Source organism: Chrysochloris asiatica, unplaced genomic scaffold (assembly GCF_000296735.1).
Source record: "Chrysochloris asiatica unplaced genomic scaffold, ChrAsi1.0 scaffold00013, whole genome shotgun sequence".
Taxonomy (NCBI): domain Eukaryota; kingdom Metazoa; phylum Chordata; class Mammalia; order Afrosoricida; family Chrysochloridae; genus Chrysochloris; species Chrysochloris asiatica.
The window spans coordinates 11,840,412-11,859,236 of NW_006408531.1; the positions used below are offsets into that span (position 1 = coordinate 11,840,412).

The 18,825-nt window shown below is 41.5% G+C and overlaps 1 protein-coding gene across 1 annotated transcript in view; it reads right to left on the reverse strand.

Moving 5' to 3' along the window:
* The window catches only part of KIAA1244 (KIAA1244 ortholog), a 243,304-nt gene that overhangs the window by 27,526 nt on the left and 196,953 nt on the right, over positions 1 to 18,825 (reverse strand). Inside the window, exons 24-26 of the mRNA XM_006834625.1 lie at positions 17,334 to 17,456; positions 11,119 to 11,222; positions 6,343 to 6,487 (exon numbers count right to left, since the gene is read on the reverse strand). Coding sequence (XP_006834688.1) covers positions 6,343 to 6,487; positions 11,119 to 11,222; positions 17,334 to 17,456 — 372 coding nt within the window. The remainder of the gene's footprint in view (positions 1 to 6,342; positions 6,488 to 11,118; positions 11,223 to 17,333; positions 17,457 to 18,825) is intronic.

The window sequence follows — 18,825 nt, forward strand, 5'->3', positions numbered from 1 at the left end:
TTCTTAATTTTAAACCATTCAGTGTCCCCATGTTCTGTTCAAACAATTGCCTCTTGGTCTACGTACAGATTCCTCATGAGCACAGTTAAACCTCTGGGGACCTTCATCTCAATCTGAGAACAAACAGTTGCAAACATCCATTAATAATTAGAACATGGAATGTAAAAAGTATAAATCTAGGAAAATTGGAGGTTGTCAAAAATAGAATGTAATGCATCCAGAGAGAGATCCTACGCAATGGTGAGCTGAAATGGACTAGTACTGACCCTTTTGAATCTGACAATCATATAGTTACTAAGCTACGATCATCGAATTGGAGAAGAATGGTGTTGCACTCATTGTCAAAAAGAACATTTCAAAATGTATGTTGAAATACAATGCTGTCTGTGACAGGATAATACTTATACATCTACAAGGAAGATAAATTAATACCACTATTATTCAAATTTATGTGCTAATCACCCATTAAAATCAGTGATGATGAAACTAAATAATTCTACCAACTTTTTTAGTCTGAAATTGATCAAACATGCAATCAAGATGCATTTATTGTTACTGGTAATTGAAATGTGAAAGTTATGAACAAAGAGAAAAAATTAGTAGTTGGAAAATATGTTTTTGGTGATAGAAATAATGCCAGAGATCACAAGATAGAATTTTGTAAGACCAACAATTTAAACAACATAAAAGAAGTCTTGTGGTGCTGTTGGATAAGTATTGGACTGCTAACCATGAAGTTGGTGGTCTAAACCCACCAGTCACTCTTTGGAAAGGAGTCATTATGAGTCAGAAGCAATTTGACGATATTAACAACATACACATGGGCATTATCAGATGGAATGCATAGGAATCAAATTGACTACTTTCTGTGGGAAGAGACATTGGAAAAGCTCAAATATCATTAGCCAAAGCAAGGCCAAGGGGCAGACTGTGGAACAGATTATCAATTGCTCATAAGCAAGTTCAGGCTGAAGCAAAAGAAATTAAAACAAATCCATGAGAACCAAGATATAGTCTGAATATATCCCACTTGGATTTAGAGACCACTTAACAGATTTGATGCATTAGACACTAATGACCGAATACCAGAAGAGTTGTGGGATGATATCAGTAACATTATACAGGAAGAAAGAAAACAAAAGGCCATTAAGAAGACAAAGAAGGAAAAGACCAAAATGGATTTCAGAAGAGACTCTGAAACTTGCTCTTGAGTGTAGTGAAGCTAAAGTGACTGGAAGAAATGAGGAAGCAAAAGAGCTGAACAGAACATTTCAAAGGGCAGCTAGAGAAGACCAAGTCAAGTATTATGAGCTGTGTAAAGACCTAGAATTAAAAAACCAAAAGGGAAGAATACGCCCAGAATTTCTTAAACTGAAAGAACTGAGGAAAAAACTCATGTCTTGACTTTAAATACTGAAGGATTCTATGGGCAAAATATTGAATGATGCAGAAAGCATCTAAGGAATACAAAGAATTACTGTACTGGAAAGAATTGATTAATTTTCAACCATTTCAAGAGGTTGAAATATATATCAAGAACCGATGGTACTAAAAAAGTTCAAACTGCACTGAACAGAATACAAATGGAAATCTTTCAACAAATTGATGTGGTGCTATTCCAAGACATTTGGAAGATAGCTACCTGGGTCAACTCATTGAAAAAGATCCATATTTGTACCCATTCCAAAGGAAGATGACATAATAAACAGAAAGTAGAAATCATGAAACAGTATCATTAATATCAAATGCAAGTTATATCAAATACAGAAGATAATTTTAAAGTTATAGCAGTACACTGACAAAGTTGTTGTTATTAAGTGCTGTCGAGTCAGTTCCGACCCATAGTGACCCTGTACAGGGTTTCCGAGGCTGTAAATCTTTACGGGAGTAGAAAGCCTCATCTTTCTCCCGCGGAACAGCTGATAGTTTCAAACTGCTGACCTTGAGGTTCGCAGCCCAATTCGTAACCACTATGCTACCAGAGCTCCTTACACTGACAGGGAGTTACCAGAAATTCAAGCCAGACTCAGACAAGGATGTGAAAGTAGGGGGTATCATTGCTGATGACAAATGGCTCTTGGCTGAAAGTAGAGAATATCACAAAGATGTTTACTTCTGCTTTATTGACTCTGAAAAGGCATTCAACTATGTGGATCATCACAAACTATGGGCAACATTGTGAATATGGGTTCATTAGAACAGTTAAATGTGCTCATGAGGAGCCTATATATAGACTAAGAGACAGTTGTTTTAAAAGAACAAAGGGATACTGATATCCATAGGCTAACCACTTGACTGCAAACCACAAGGCCTGTGGCTTGGAGCCCACTAGCCACTCCGAAGGAGAAAGATGAGGCTTTCTGCTCCTGTAAAGATTATAGTCTCAAAAACCCTATACAGCATTGCTATGAGTTGGAACTGACTCCACAACACTTAACAACAATAATATTCAAGTGAAAGTTGAACAGTGAATAAGGAACACCATATAAGAATTGATCCAATTGAATTATGGTGTTGAAGAATAATATTTAAAGTACCATGGACTACCAAAAGAACAAACTAATTTGTCTTGGAAGAAATACATTCAGAATACTCCTTAGACTAGAGGATGGTGTGATTTTGTCTCTTGTATTTTGGACATGTTATCAGTAGGGAACAGTACCTGGAAAAGGACATGTTTGGCAAAGTGGAAGGTCAACAGAAAAGAAGACGACCCTTAAGGAGATGGGCCGGCACAATGGCAGTAGCAACGGGCTCCAATGGAACAAGAACCGTGGAGATGGTGCAGGACAGGACAGTGTTTTACTCTTTGTGCACAAGGTCACTTTGAAATGGAATCAACTCGAGGGCATCTAACAACAACAATTTAAACTTTAATCCTTTCTAATTTTCCTGGAGAAGGTTAACTGTATTACAAGATGGCAGCAGTTTAAAAAATTCCCAATTAAAACAACCAATTCCATGTTGTTGTTAAGTGCCATTAAGTCAGTTCCAACATATAGCAACCTTGTATAGGGTTGCGGGGAACTGGCTGGTGGGTTTGAACTACCAATCTTGCGGTTAGCAGTTTAGTGTTTATCCTACATCTCCACACCTAGACTCCAACTAATTCCATAATGAAAAAAATTCTAGTTAAAAGGAGGCAAACCCAAAGCACATCACCAAACATATACAATTACAGTTAGTGACAGGATATTCTTATGAACCATAAAGCTGAGCATGTATGAACAAGCTAATTTCTAAGAAATGCAGAGAACAGAGAGAGATGTTGAATACCATCATGGGATGCAACCAATAAAACTAGATGACCCCTCCAAGACTGAGACCCTTCCAAGACTGAAACTCAAAGGGCACACATGAACAGGCATATTTAGCTTGCTAGTGACCACACTGATCTACTGGTGAGTGGAAGAGGAGGAAAGGCAGCAATGAAGACATTGGCTGAGTTCAACCACATTCCATAGACTTCCATTTATAAGAGAGAGAAGAAGAAGGCTGGTTAGTCTTCAGTGTGGCGAGACCTAGAGACACCTGAGCCCATGGACAAGGACATAGCCACAGAGGGCTAGAGCAGAGAGTAAAGCAGCCAGCTGATATGAAGTGAGGGAAGACACACAAGAATGCCCAAATTTGCAGATAGCACCCATTTGACATAGCCTCTATGTCTTGATAATCAGAACTCGACTAGAGGAAGATAAAGAAAAATTCTTAAAAAGGAAACAAGCGTAAATTGCTATAATCTGATGAATTTGACCTGTACTTATGGATGTAGTAACTTAAAATACCAACATAGAGGGAAGGAGTCTTCACATTAAGTATCAATCTTATCCCCTTTGTATACAGGGTAAGCTAGGGATGGGCAATTTAGATATGGGCTACCTAAAATGAGGGGGTGATAAAGGCATGAAGTGCCTGGCTTACAAGTGTTTAAGACAGAGTTTAGTTTAAGAGTGTGTGGGGGAAGTTGGAGTCCTCACTGAATAGTTTTCATCTTGTCTAGATGGGTCTGGCAAAAAGAGATGGGGATAAGATTCTTATGATTCAACAGTGAGTTACTGTTATCATGACTAATTGTGACTGTAACAATTGTAAAGGTAGAAGTTTTGTAACAAAAACAGGGGAATAGTTAACCTTACACTCCAGAAACAGAGTTCCCTAGGACCATCAAGCGAGAAAAGCACAAGTGGAATAAAGGATCTACTCAGAGAAGCAGCAACACCAGAGATGGAGGCAGAGATGAGGACATGCAGAGAGGGAGCATCTGAGGACTCTAGACTCATGGAAAGAGTGGGACTTAGTGCTGGCAGCCAGGAGGCAGGCTTGCAGAATGTGCCCTTTGGTTGTTTAAATTATTATATATTCTTGAGTGTTTCTGTTTACAATCTCCCCCCAAAACAACAACAACAAACAAACAAAAAACCAGAGGGAATGGAAGCAAAAAAAAAACAGAAAAAACTGATGTTCTCCCATATAAACTATCACTCAATTCACACACACACACAAAAAGATGAAAACTCCACAAGGATCTCACTTTAAAAAACAAAACTTCAAAGAAGAGAGAAAGAGGACAACCCATGGACTAAAAGATACTTAAGAGACATCCACCCGTCACAAAACATTGTTCTCAGGGGCATCCTGAAGATAAATTCACATAAGATAATTGGAAATGTTAACACTGACTAGATATTTGATGCATTTGAATTATTGCACCGGACCACAAGGTTGGTTTGAATGGCAAGGTTGGTGGTTCAAATTTACCAGCTGCTCCTCGGAAACCCTATACAGGGTCGCTATGAGTCAGAATCGACTGAACAACACTTAACAACAACAAAAATTGTGACGATACTGTGGCTACCTTTAAAAGTACATACTGACATATGTACAGATGCTATGCTATGATGATTACAGTCTGTTTTAAAATTAAATGGAAAGGAGGAAGTATACATGTGGAGGGAGACGATAGATTAGGGAAGACTGGCCACAGGCTGGCTGAGAGTTGTCGCTGGTGATGGATACACAATGATTCACAATACCATTGTCTTTTGTTATGTGTTTGGAATTTCTGTAGAAAAAGAGTAAAATGTAGTCATTTGCCATTGGGGACAAATGGAATGAAATCTCAGAATGTGTCAATGGTATGAATAGTTAAATTGTTTACTTTCATTCTTTTCTATGATTTAGCTATGTTTTACATATTGTAATTTTAATGCCTTCAATGAATGTGGGATAATTAAGTGTTTGCCTGAACTTTATCCTAAGTAACTAGGCTTCCTAGACAAAAACTTACTAGAAAACATGAATGATTTAACAGCTTGTTCAAGGTGGGAAGTGGAATGCTCACTGTCACTTAAACAAACTGTTCACAACGGTTTTAAAGGACATAAAGCAACATTAGAGCCTGGGCCTCATTATCTGGATTGGAGGTTTTAAAAACTAAGTAAAAATCTTTGTATATAGTCACTAAGGCGAAGATTTTCTTATGCAACATGTAGCCAGTTTACAGTATTTTAGACCAATTGTGAGGATAAACTCTAAGAAATAAAAATCTAATGTAGCAAACATACTAAACTGGTAAGATTTTACTTATAACTCTCAAAAAATGTAAATCTTCCTGCCACCTCCACAAAAAAATTTGTAACAGCAAAATAAGCACCTCTCAACCAAGTCCTTTCAGAAGAGTTTGAAACAAACTGAGCTCAGAAACTGGGCTTCTTTAGCTTGCCACTTCTGGTTCTAGATCTAGAACAGGGCTGGGTCTTTTGAGACACAGACAGCAAGCATGAGCCTCAGTTAAACCACCTGAGAAGGATCAACACTAAAACCAAAGCGACTTGATTGAACTCCAATTCCTAGGCGATTACATAGGACCTAATTTGAAACAAGTTCTTTAAATGACTCTTTTAATGAGGCTTCAGCTTCCACAGCCACAGATGTATTCTCTTTTCAGTAACGGTTTCATTTCCCCAGTCCCTAACCAAAGAGACCTGCAGGAAGTAATTATAAAAGGACTGTGCTTCCTAAGAAGTATTGAAGACAATTACTAGCCAGTTTCAAGTACCAATGCATCCACGTTACAAATTGCTAAATTCAGAGTTAGAAATGGCAATGAATGTTATCTGAAAGTCTGCACCAGTTTTAGATGGAGGCACTCATGCCAAATGGATGGAGGCATCAATTGCAAAACATTTGTGTAGGGGTCACGGAACGCTTAGGTAGACTGTGTCCTATGAGACTAATAACAACACATGTGAGTGATCATTCTTATGATTTTAGCATGGGGGTTAAAGTTCGGGGGATATGAAAATAGCATATAATCTGGTTTAATCCAATCAATGACCTTACCAGTGTCATCATCAAAATCAGATAGAACTGACTCAATTCCATCCTCACTGCTCGCTGACTGCTCCTGAAGTCTTCGAGGCAAGCTAGCGAGTCGTCCGCTCAGAAAGATTGGTTTCAAGGGCATTTTGTAAATTTTGGCCAGTAACTGAAAAAAAAAACACCAAAAAAACCAAACAGCAATTGTGTATTAGGTAAAGCCACACTCTTATACATCAGCAATAGAAGGAAACCAGAGAAGAATCCAACGAACAATTTAAATTTGGGTGTTTGTGATTTGGATTCCTCAGATTGTTCACAAGAGGCATGTGCCTCATGAAGCAGAGAAAATAATTTTCAATGGGAATAACAACAACATAATACAGGAAAAGGATTCTTCAGCATTCCACTTACATCTGGATTTTATAGACCTTTAAACCCTACTAAGGGAATCATGAAACACGTCAAGCATTTTTGCCTTTGGGGAAAAGTGTCCTACGGGTACTGCTGAGAAGTGAGTTGTAGGCAAATGAGATAAAGCACATTCTGATTTGCCTTCCTCCGACTCAGTCCCCAAGGGAACAGGGCTGAGAATCAGCAGGGAAATGGAGGCATCTGCAGGGATGGGACACAGAGGAGAGATGAGGGAGCTGGAAACAGCCCGTGGAGCAGCCTGGGTCATCAGCACTAGAGCACGGCCCCCTCGACTCCCACGTTGTTCTAGGACAAACTCCCATGGACCCTCATGAAGTAGGATTGTGCCCACCATGTTCAGACTGTTTTAGAAACCAGGGAAACTGTGGTGTGGGAGAGGTACAAAAGCCCTGTTCTTGTAGATCTTACACATAGCTTTCATGAATGACAAATATAATTTCGGACACTGGTGATAAGGAAAGAATGACTGTGTGTCTGTGTGTGTTGGGGGTGTTGATCTGTCTGAGGTGACATTTCAGAAGTAATTAGTCCCACACCGAAAACTGGGGGACAGAGCACTGAAGGCAAAGGGACCGGAAAAGGGCATGAGCAATAATGAGCTTGGTTGTATATGAGGGGGAGAACACGACTGGAGCAGAGTGAGAACAAGGGAAGGACAGAGGGTGGAGAGGAAGCTGCAGGCTAAGCCATGTAGGACCTGTAGGGGGAGCTAAGGGAAGATCTCAGCATGGAGCCACGGTGTCACCAAGGCTGTAGTAGATGGAGACAAGAAAAGGCATTACTTCCTCAGGGACACAGCCTGCGATGATGGGAGCAAGCTATGACAGAGGGGTGTCACTGAAGCCTAGAGAAGAAAGGGGATCATCTGGCTTGCCCAGCATCTGATATGACAGAGAAGTACTGGCTGTAACGCAGTAACGGTCTCAGTTCACTACGATGCTGTGGTTTGCTGCTGTGAGTCAGCCCCTAGCTCAAGGTGACTTCTAGCACAACTGGATCAGACCATTGTGACCCATGAGGTTTTCACTAACTGATTTTTGAAAATGACCACCAAGCCTTTCTTTCTAGTCTTAGCTTAGAAGTTCTGCTGACCCTGCAAGCCTTATTTGGAACTAGAAGAGTGCTGAGTAAGAACTGAGCCCACTCACACAACAGCAAGTTGTCAAAAATGAAATGGAATGCATAAAGAGAGATCTCATAGGCCTTAGTGAGCTGAAATGGATTAGTATTGGTTATTTTTAGTGGCACAATCACATGGTTTACTATGCTGAAATGACAAATTGAGCAGGAATGCTGTTGCACTCATCATCAAAAATAAAATTTCGAGATCGAACTGAAAAATGCTATCTGTGATGAGGTAATATCCATATGCCTTCAAGGAAGACCAGTTAATACCACTATTATTCAAATTTATGCACCAACCGCTAAAGCCAGTGATGATGAAATTGAAGAATTCTACCAACTTCTTTAGTCTGAAATTGATTAGACATGCAATCAAGATGTATTGATAATGACTGGTGATTGAAATGTAAAAATTGGAAACAAAGAGGAAAGATCAGTAGTTGGAAAATGTGGCCTTGATGATAGAATGATGCTGCAGGTGGCATGATAGAATTCTGCAAGACCATTGATTTCTTCATTGTAAAGACCTTTTTAAAACAAGATACAATACATAAGGATCCCACCAGATATAATGCACAGGAATCAAACTGACTACATCTGTGGGAAGAGACTGTGGAAAAGCACGATATCATCAGCAAAAAGAAGGCGAGGAGCAGACTGCGGAACAGACTATCAATTGCTCCTATAAAAGTTCAGGCTGAAGAAAATGAAAAAAAGGCCACGAGAGACGAAATATGACCTTGAACATATCCCGCCTGAATTTAGAGATCATTTCAAGAACAGATTTGATGCATTAGACACTAGTGACCAAATACCAGAAAAGCTGTAGGATGATATCAAGAACACCATACAGGAAGAAAGCACAAATTCATAATGAAGACAAGAAAGAAAGGAAAGATCAAATAGATATCAGTAGAGACTCTAAAACTTGCTCTCCAATGTAGAGACACTACAGGAGGTAAAAGAGTTGAACAGAACTTTTCAAAGGGCAGCTTGAGAAAACAAAGCCAAGTATTATAATGAAATGTGCAAAGACTTGGAATTAGGAAACCAAGAAGGAAGAACAGGCTCAGCATTTCTCAAGCTGAAAGAAAGGATGAACAAAATTCAAGTCTTAGTTTGCAGCACTCAAGGATTCTATGAGTAAAACATTGAATGATGCAAAAAACATCAAAAGAGGACAGAAGGAATACACAGTTGCTGTACACAAAAGAAATGGTCAAAATTCAACCATTTCAAGAGGTAGCATATGATCAAAACCAATGGTACTGAAGTTAGAAGTCCAAGGTTCACGAAAGGTATTAGCAAAGAACAAGGTTCCCGGAATTGATGGAATACAAACGGAAGCACCGGAGGCACTCACTCATCTATGCCAAGAAACTTGGAAGACAGTTCTCTGGCCAACTAATTGGAAGAGACCCACCTATGTGACTCCTCAAGAGAAAGGTGACCTAATGGAATGCAGAAATCATCAAACAATACTAGTATCGCATACAAGTAAAATTTTGCTGAAGAAAATTTGAATGGTGGCAGCAGTACATCATCATGAAATTGCAAGGCTCAAGCAGGATTTAGACAAGGTCGCGGAAAGAAGGCTATCATTGCCGATATCTGTTGGATATTGGCTTAAAGCACAGAATACTAGAAAGATGTTTACTTGTGCTTTATTGGCTTTTGATTGTGTGCATCATGAGAAACTATGGCTAACATTGTGAAAAGTTAGTATTCCAGAATTGCGCTCATGGAGAACCTAGACGAAGAGGCTAGGTTCGAATAGGACAAAGTGATGCTGAATGGTGTAAAATCAGAAAAGGTATGCACCAGGGTTGTGTTCTTTCACCACGCTAATTCAGTTGTAAACCGAGAATATAATCTGAGAAACTGAATTATTAGAGGAAGGTGGCATCTGGATTGGAGGAAGAGCCATCAACAACCTCCAATATGCAGATGAAACAACTTTGCTTGCTGTACTGAAGACCACAGCCTTCAGTATTGGTTGCTCCTTAGTGTAAAGAAAATAAAAATCACTACAACTGGACCAATAAATAACATCAAGATAAATGGAGAAAAGATTGAAGTTGTCAAAGACTTCATTCTGCTTGGATCAATTATCAACACTCATGAAAGCAGCAGTCAAGAAATCAAATGACTTATTTCATTAGGCAAATCTGCTGCATACAGCCTTTTAAAAATGTTTATGAGCAAAGATGTCAGTTTGAGGACTAATGTGTACCTGGTCCAAGCCAGGGTATTTCAGTAGCCTCATATAAATCTGAAAGTGGGATGATGAACAAGGAATACTGTAGAAGAACTGATGCATTTGAATTTATGGTGTTGGAGAAAAAACATTAAAAATACTATGAACTGCCAGAAGAACAAACAAATCTGTGTTGGAAGAAGTACAGCCAGAATGTTCCTTAGGATCCAGGATGATGAAAGTTTGCCTCATACTTCTGACATGTTATTAGGAGGGACCATGAAGAAGGACATCACACTTGGTAAAGTGGAGGGTCAGTGAAAAGGCAGAAGAATCACAATGATATAGATTGGCACAGTGCCAGCAGCAATAGGTCAACCACAACCACAACTGTGATGGCACAGGACCAGGCAGTTTCATTCTGTTGTGCAAAAAAACGTTGCAGAGCACTACCACCACCACCACCACCACCACCACCACCACCATGGTGAGAACCCTGCCACAGAACAGTCACTCTGCTTCATTCACTTTGGTAAGCACTGTTTCATGGGGTCTTGTTATAGATCTTGACTGAACACAACCCACTTCCCCATTTTAGGTCCCTCTTCACTGTGTGTGGAGTCCTGGTGTGGCGCTGTGGGTTAATGCACCAGACTGCAAAGCTGTTTGAACTGTAAGGTCGGTGGTTCAAGTTCACCTGCTGCTCCTCGGAAACACTATACAGGGTCACTATGGGTCAGAACCGACTCGATGGCACTTAACAACAACAATCACTGTGTGCATATCCCACTTTTGGTATCCTCTCAGTATAAGAAGGTTCAGAGATGTCAGGATCAAATTGTACATTCTAGTATCTTTTCTTTATTCTCTCTCTGCTTTGTAAAGTGTAGGGACACAAACTCACACCCTAAATTTAAACTCCAATCTCCTCAGAGACAGCAAAAAGTGTTTATCTTGGGCTTTCAGCAAAAAACATACAGTAATTTTTACAAATATCTTGTGAGGTGGGTTTCAGGCCCAGAGTGTAGTATGTGCAGCTCCTCTACCTGGGAACAGCGCCTGAGGTAATCAAGGGCAGGGAGGCACAGGTCAGTGGAGGTGGTTCCTGGTCCTGGAACACAGTCTCCAATCTCCTTACAGTCCACCTCACCTAGGGGCAGCAGGAGAGAGAGAGAAGATTATCCTTATGTGGTGCTGTACAATAAGCATCCAACTGCAAGGTTGGTTTGAATTGCAAGGTTGGTGGTTCCAACTCACCAGCTGTTCCTAGGAAACCCCTTCCAGGGTCTCTATGAGTTGGCATCTATTTGACAACACTTAACAACCCTTCACCAGAGAATACCTAATACATTCAGTATTGGCTCACTCAGTATTTACTAAAATATAAGGGAAAAATAAGTTTAAAGTATCCCAAATTCCACAACCTCAAGCAGCATTACTTTTGTATATATCCTTTCATCTGTGTTTTCTTTCCCACAACCAGTGTAGACGCTAAACACTGTTGGGCTCAGACTGTGCAGCTTCTTTGGTTGAAAACATTCTTGCAGGATATTAGCCAGCCTCCATCTTACATGCAGCCTCGTTCTCCAGGCTGGCCCCTTCTTCACCCTGTTAGTCAGAGGGCTGCACCCACTGCAGCTGGTTCACCGAGACACCCAAGTTTCCTACTCCTCAGTTTCCCTTCTTAAACCATTCCCACAACCACTTTCCCATTCCGCTCTCTAGACTCAATGGTCATGTACCCCATGAAAAACCCTTCACTCCTCCATCAGACCCTAATAAAGGCTATCTGTGCTCCATTTCTACAAGCCCAAGCTCACACTCTCTACCCGTGACCTCCTGCGTGTGCTGTAGCCTATGGGCATGCACTGCACTCTCAAGATCTGTGAGTAATAAAGTTCTTTATTTCCAATGTTTGTGTCTTATGTTTGAAGTGGAACTTTCCATCTGTGACAAGATACATACCCTGGTTTGTGGAAGATTATTTTCCATCCCTGTCCCTGCCGTGACAGCTGAGTTAAAATCAAACACTCTGGACAACACTCTTTGTAACTCCCCTTCTCACTAAAGAATGTATCATGGGCATTTTTTCCATAATCTGTCACTATGCGTTGAGTTGCTGGATGGGGGTCTTTTGTGTGCAGTATCCTGCAAACACTCTGGACAACACTCTTTGTAACTCCCCTTCTCACTAAAGAATGTATCATGGGCATTTTTTCCATAATCTGTCACTATGTGTTGAGTTGCTGGATGGGGGTCTTTTGTGTGCAGTATCCTGCAATTTACTTACAGATGCCACTACTGTCGGACAAGTCTCCTGAAGCTCTGATGGCAAAGGCAGATCCCAGAGTCCAGAGCTGCACTCGATGGAAACACTAGGTCTCCGTGTGGAGAAGGTCCTAGTTAGCTCACTGCCAGACCTAGGCGCTCCACAGGGATGGGAAATGAGGATGGTGGGAAAAGTCCAAACATCTGGGGCTTTGGGATAAAGATTGCTTAATGGAATTGAAATGATTTTTAATCTCTGCACACCTCTAGAGACGGAACATCTCTGTACAGAGGCATCTAGATGTCCCATTGGCAAACAGTAGTGGGGAATTAGGATCTCTCTTCTCAGGCAAAAAATCTTTCTTTACTTTTCATAAAATCCTTTCACAGTACTGTAATTGTTTCTAATTGTCTACAATTGTAGCAACTAGCACCCTCCCTTGTAGTAAACAGACATAATTACTAGGTATTAGTTAAAATTTAGAAGCAGACAAAGCAGAGCATATTTCTCCTTTTAAAAAAAAGCAAACATGTCTTATGATTTAGAAAATGGCCTGGCAAACATTTTGTCAGGGGCTAGACAGTACATGGGAGTCCCAGTGTGGTTCAGTGGGCTGAACACTAGACCACAAGGTCACTTTGAACCATGAGGTCAGTGGTTCTAATTCACCTGCTGTTCCTTGGAAACCCTATACAGGGTCGCTATGAGTCAGAACTGACTCAATGGCACTCAACAAGAAGACTGTAAATATTTGTGGGGTCTGCAGTCTTTGTTGGAGTTCTGGTGTAGTGCTGCAGGATAATACACTGTGTCACAAGGTGAGACTGAACTGCAAGGTCGGTGGTTCAACCTCACTAGATGCTCCTCGAAACCCTATACAGAGTCACTGTGGGTTGGAACCGACTCAACAGCACTTAACAACAACAACGGTCTTTGTTACAATTACTAAACTCTGCTGTTGTAACATGAAAACAGTCAGAGTCAAGTGAACATGACTGCGTCGCAACAGAACTTTATTTAGAAAAACAGTCAGTGGACTAGATTTATCCTGTGAGCCATAGTTTGCCAACCCTTGGTTTAGGTCAATACATTTTACAATATAAAATCACAGAGCAGGTCGAATTCATGTTGAAATAACCAGGTAGGAGTTAAAAAAGAAAAAAAAAAATGCTTTCCCTGCCCTGTTTATTGCAGCAGGTATTCTACTTGTATATATCTTTATGTATCTTTACATCTAAGTCTGTGCATGGTGTCCCACGGATGCCTACACTGGGGGGCTCTAACTGACAGCACAACCCATACAAAATAACAGAAACGATCTGCCTTAAGGAGAAGGATAAGGAGCTCTGGTAGCATAGTAGTTACGAATTGGGCTGCGAACCTACCAGCTGTTCCGTGGGAGAAAGATGAGGCTTTCTGCTCCCATAAACATTTACAGCCTCGGAAACCTTGTACAGGGTCGCTATGATTCGGAACCGACTCCATGGCACATAACAACAACAACAAATGGAGAAGGATCTCCCCCAGTGAGATGGATTGGCAAAAAGGTAGCATCAGTGGACTCGAGCGAAGCAACGATTGTGAGGTTGGCCAAGGACCGGGCAGTGTTTTGTTCTGTTGTGCATAGGATCACTATGAGTTGGTACTGACTTGATGGCACCTAACAACAACAACAACAACAACAACAACATGTGCACACTGATCATTTTGCATCTTTACTTTCAGGCTCCAACTCCTTCCCTAAGATGTCGTTGTTGTTAAGTGCCATTGAGTCAGTTCTGACCGACAGCATCCCTGTACAGGGTTTCCAAGGAGTGGCTGGTGAGTTTTAACAGCCAACCTTGCGGTTCAAACTGACATTGCAGTCTAGCACATTAACCTGCAGCGCCTCATCAGGACTCCTTAAGATTAAACCCCTATAATTTCTAACATAGCACCAGGAGTCCTAGTGGGGTGTTGAAGCATCGAAAAATACTGCTAACGACAAGGTTGGAAACCCTATGCAGGGTTGCTGTGAGGCAGAACTGACTTGACATCACTAACAACCATGCATCTCTCCCTGAATGGTTCACAAAAGCTCAGCGTGTCCACATGTCTCCAAGAGAACTCATTGCTGTGTCTTCTCCTACACACCTAACCTGCTCTCCTTTTGTATTTCCTGAGTGACATCGCTCCTTGCAAGAAGCTTGGGATGTGCAGACTCATCCTCACTCCCCTGTCTCAGACCCATGTCTGAGCAGGGGCATGCCATGGAGATGCTTCCTCTCCAGTATTACTGACGCCAATCCTCTCTTCTCCCAAATCAGGCCTGCAGCCTCCTGCACCTCATCTAGACACAATTTCTAATAGCACATGTGATCACACCATTCTTTAATTTAAAAACCTACCCCGTGTATTCTAAGGAGCTCTGGTAGCGTAGTGGTTATGAGTCGGGCTGTTAATCTCACGGTCAGCAGTTTGAAACTACCAGCTGTTCCGCAGGATAAAGATGAGGCTTTCTGCTCCCATAAAGATTTACAGCCTTGGAAACCACATACTGGGTTGCTGTGAGTTGGAACCGACTCCATGGCACATAACCACCACCACCACCAATGTATTCTAGATTTCTGGATGTGGCCTGCTGAGCTTCTCACAGCCTGGCTCCTTCCTTCCCTTCTTTCAGTCCATCACCCACGCTGTCTCCTACGTGGGTATCCTCAATGGACCCTGTTTGTAGGAAAGTAAACGGACAGCGCAGTCCATGAAGTTCCAATGCTACTTCCTCTCTGAGACCTCGTGGTCCCCACACCTTCAGCTGCTTGTTCATTCCTGCTTAAATGGTTGTTAGCATTTTTTTTTTACTTTTCAAAAAAACTTAAACTCTATTAAAGTACTAATCTAACTGAACTGTACATATTGATTAATGTGTTTGTTTCTCATAAGAGGCCCTGAGGCTGTCACAGGCAGGAAGCGTGTTTCATTGCGTCTTTGCTTCTCCATAGTAGAAACAGGCCGATGGCTCCTCATAGCAAACACTCAGTAATTATTCACTGAACAGTAGAAAACAAATAATAAGTGTTCTGAAATATTGTTTTAAGAGCTGCTAAGTTGGTTCTGACTTACAGAGAACCTATGTAAGGTTTCCTAGGAGCAGCTGGTGGGTTTGAACTGCTGATGTTATGGGCCACAGTCCGGTGCTGATCCTTACAGCACCACATCAGAAAATACAGGGCTGTGCTTTCTCCTACTGAGAACAAAGACTCACATTCTGGGATCCTCTTATGAATGCTACTGGTACGTGCCGTGGAATCGGTTCTGACTCACAGCGATCCTGTACAGGGTTTCTGAGGCTGTACGTCTTTATGGGAGAAGAAAGCCTCACCTTTCTCCTGAGAAGAGACTGGTGGATTTGAACCAATGACCTTGCGGTTAGCAGCCCAGCATGTAACTCAGCATGCTACCAGGGCTCCTTCCTCTTCTGATTAAGAAATTAAATGATTTGACTTTTATTTGATGTAGAGGAGAATGTTTGAGAGCAAGCCCTGCTAGCACAATGGTTAAGTTTGAACCCACTCAGTGGCTCCATGAGAGCAGACATAACCATCTTCTCCCATAAAGATTAGAGCTAAGAAAACCATGTAGGACAATTCTACTGTTATGTGGGCTTGCTCTGAGTTGAATTTGACATGATGGCGTCAAACATCACAGTATTTAAAAAACTGAAATCTTGCTCTGTTCAGATGCAATCCTCCTTTGAAGCTCCACATGGAAACTAGACAAGGATGGAGCTACTCTAACTGAGGGGGAGGCTGGAAGGTGGGGTGGGGGTCTCGGGCTCCTCAGTTCAGTTTCTCTTCCCAGGGTATCGATCATAATAGAACAATGGTGCTGGACTCAAAACCAAGAAGGTTTACAGCCTCCAGGTTCCATCCTGGAACTTGCATTTCAAGATACACGTTCCAGCCCTTAAAAATGTGGGACACAAGTCAAATCATCCAACTTCCTGGGTCCAGTTTTCTTTTGCAAAGGGACTGACAGTTATTTATCATGAAGAATATTAACCTTAATTTTTCTCATGGCTTTCATGTATGTTTTTAAGAAATGTTATTCCATGTAAAGCCAAATATTATTAACCTTATGCTTTCCTTGTTGAAAAGGTTCTCAGGCTCACGGTCTGAGAGCACTCCTTGGTGAAACTTTTAAAATGTTAAGATAATTTCCTTCTAAATTTCTACTTAAACTGCTGTAAAAGGTCAAATTTATAACAACACTTTGCTTTGCTAAAGTGTTCCTATACTGAGCATGACATTAGCTGGGCAGTCCCTAGAACACATGTGTCTGTGGTCTCAAAAAAGAGTGGCTACTTTTCTTGTTGTCAGCTGCTGTTGAACAGACAGACCCCCAGGGACCCCATGCATTCAGAGAAGAACTGCTCCCTAGGATTTCCAAGGCTTTCTGTGACCCATCGGAAGTAGCTCACCAGGCCTGTTTTCTGAGGTGCCTCTGGATGGGTTTCAACCACAAAGCTTTGGTTGCCACCTAGGGACTCATGTTTTACAATCAATAAGACCTGAGAGAAGGAAGTCTTAATTTTTTGGCTTGGGAGTTGGGAAGTTAAATTTAGGATGCTAATTAATGGGACAGATGAGACTAGTTTTTTATACAGTGATACTAAAATGACAATTCAAAAAAAAAAATACAATTTAAAAAATTAACTGTTAAAAGCATTTTTAAAACATGATATGATTTTTTATAAAAAATGTGGTAAAATAGCATACAGACTTGGACACATACTCCACCACAAGGTTACTCCATGACTAAAGTAAAAACTATTAATCCTGGACAAAATGCAAGCCAGTTTTATAGCAAGCTTTCTGATCGTAAGTACACAACCCAAACCGTCTGCACCACCTGCTCAAATCCCAGGATTTGTGCTTGCTCCGGGCAGCTGTACAAAGCCAGCCTGGAAAGCGGCCCCAGCTGTCACGAGGTGTGAAGGGAAACCCTAGTTACCTAGTCCTTTGACAAACTTCATAAGGCACATGATGTAACTTGTGGCTGCATTAGCAAAGACCTGGATGTTGTCAGTATTGAGAAAAGCTTCAAACACATCAAAAACCGGAGCTTGGCCTTTTCCTGTGGAAAGAAGAGTGCAGGATTTTAGGAAACTTAACCTTTACCCTTCAAGAATCTCCCAAGGGGGCTTGGAAAATATCCCCTGTTAAACTGCCCAGGCCTTTTAACTAGACGGTTGGCATGGCTCCAGTACTGTACTTCTCAGTTTAGCCTGCAGGGGAGCAGCAGGAAGTGACCAAGACAGAGCTCAGTTTCGAGATGTAGGCAGCTCTGGCTGAGTGCAGGGCTGAAGCAGTGTGTACATTTATTTCGACAGGTGAAAAGTTCTGAAATGTAATTAGACATGTGGACCTCTGGAACACTCCTGCACAGAACATCACAGAATATCGACAGGGAAGGGAATATCTAGAATAATCCCTGATTGTTGTTGTTAGGTGCCATCAAGTTGGTACGACCCTTTGCACAACAGAATGAAACACTGCCTAGTCCTGCGCCAACCTCACAAGCATCGCTACAATTGAGCCCATTGCTGCTGTCACTGTGTCACTCCACCTCATTGGGGTCTTCCTCTTTTTCTCCCATGGCATATTCTAATTTATTCACATCTGTATAGGCCAGAGACTGCAGTCTTGAGAAATGACTTGGCTGGTGTCTGGGGACGTGGCTCTCAGGGTGTCCCTAGTCAACAGCTAACTGATAAGGGAGGTTCACTGTCTAAACAATCTGGCATATGCTGAGCATGTGCTTTCTTTACATGAGTGTGATATTTTGGGACATGCCGAAAAGGTGGCTACATGCCCAGTCCCCCTACTTCTGATTCCCTTGCACTGTATTTTTCTGGGTCTTACTAGCATGAGGATGCCATTTTTCTTTTTGGTGTTAGAATGAACTTAACAAGAGAGTCTCTCAGCTTTATGTTCAAACTCACAAGAGGAGCAGGACCTGACAACGCCCAGGCCTCTGCTTTCTGGCAGAACTGAGAAATTGTGTCCTTGAGATACCAAATTATTTTCTGCTGAACAAACAGGTAAATGTCAGTCTTCCCTACTGTTCAATTTCCATTTACTTTCTTTTGATAACAAGTTGTTGTTAGGTGCCATTGAGTCAGTACCAACTCATAGAGACCATATGCACAACAGAATGAAATACTGGCCGGTCCTGGGCCAACCTCACAATTGTTGTTATGTTTGAGCCCATCACTGACATCATTGTGCCAATCCATCTTGCTGGGGGTCTTCCTCTTTCTCTCTAACCCTCCACTTTACCAAACATGATATCCTTCTCCAGTGACTGGTCCCTCCTGATAATATATTTGAAGTATGAGAGACCAAGTTTGGCCATCCTGGCCTCCAAGGAGCACTCTGGCTGTACTTCTTCCAACACAGATCAGTTTGTTCTTTTGGCAGTCCAGGGCACTTTCAATAGTCTC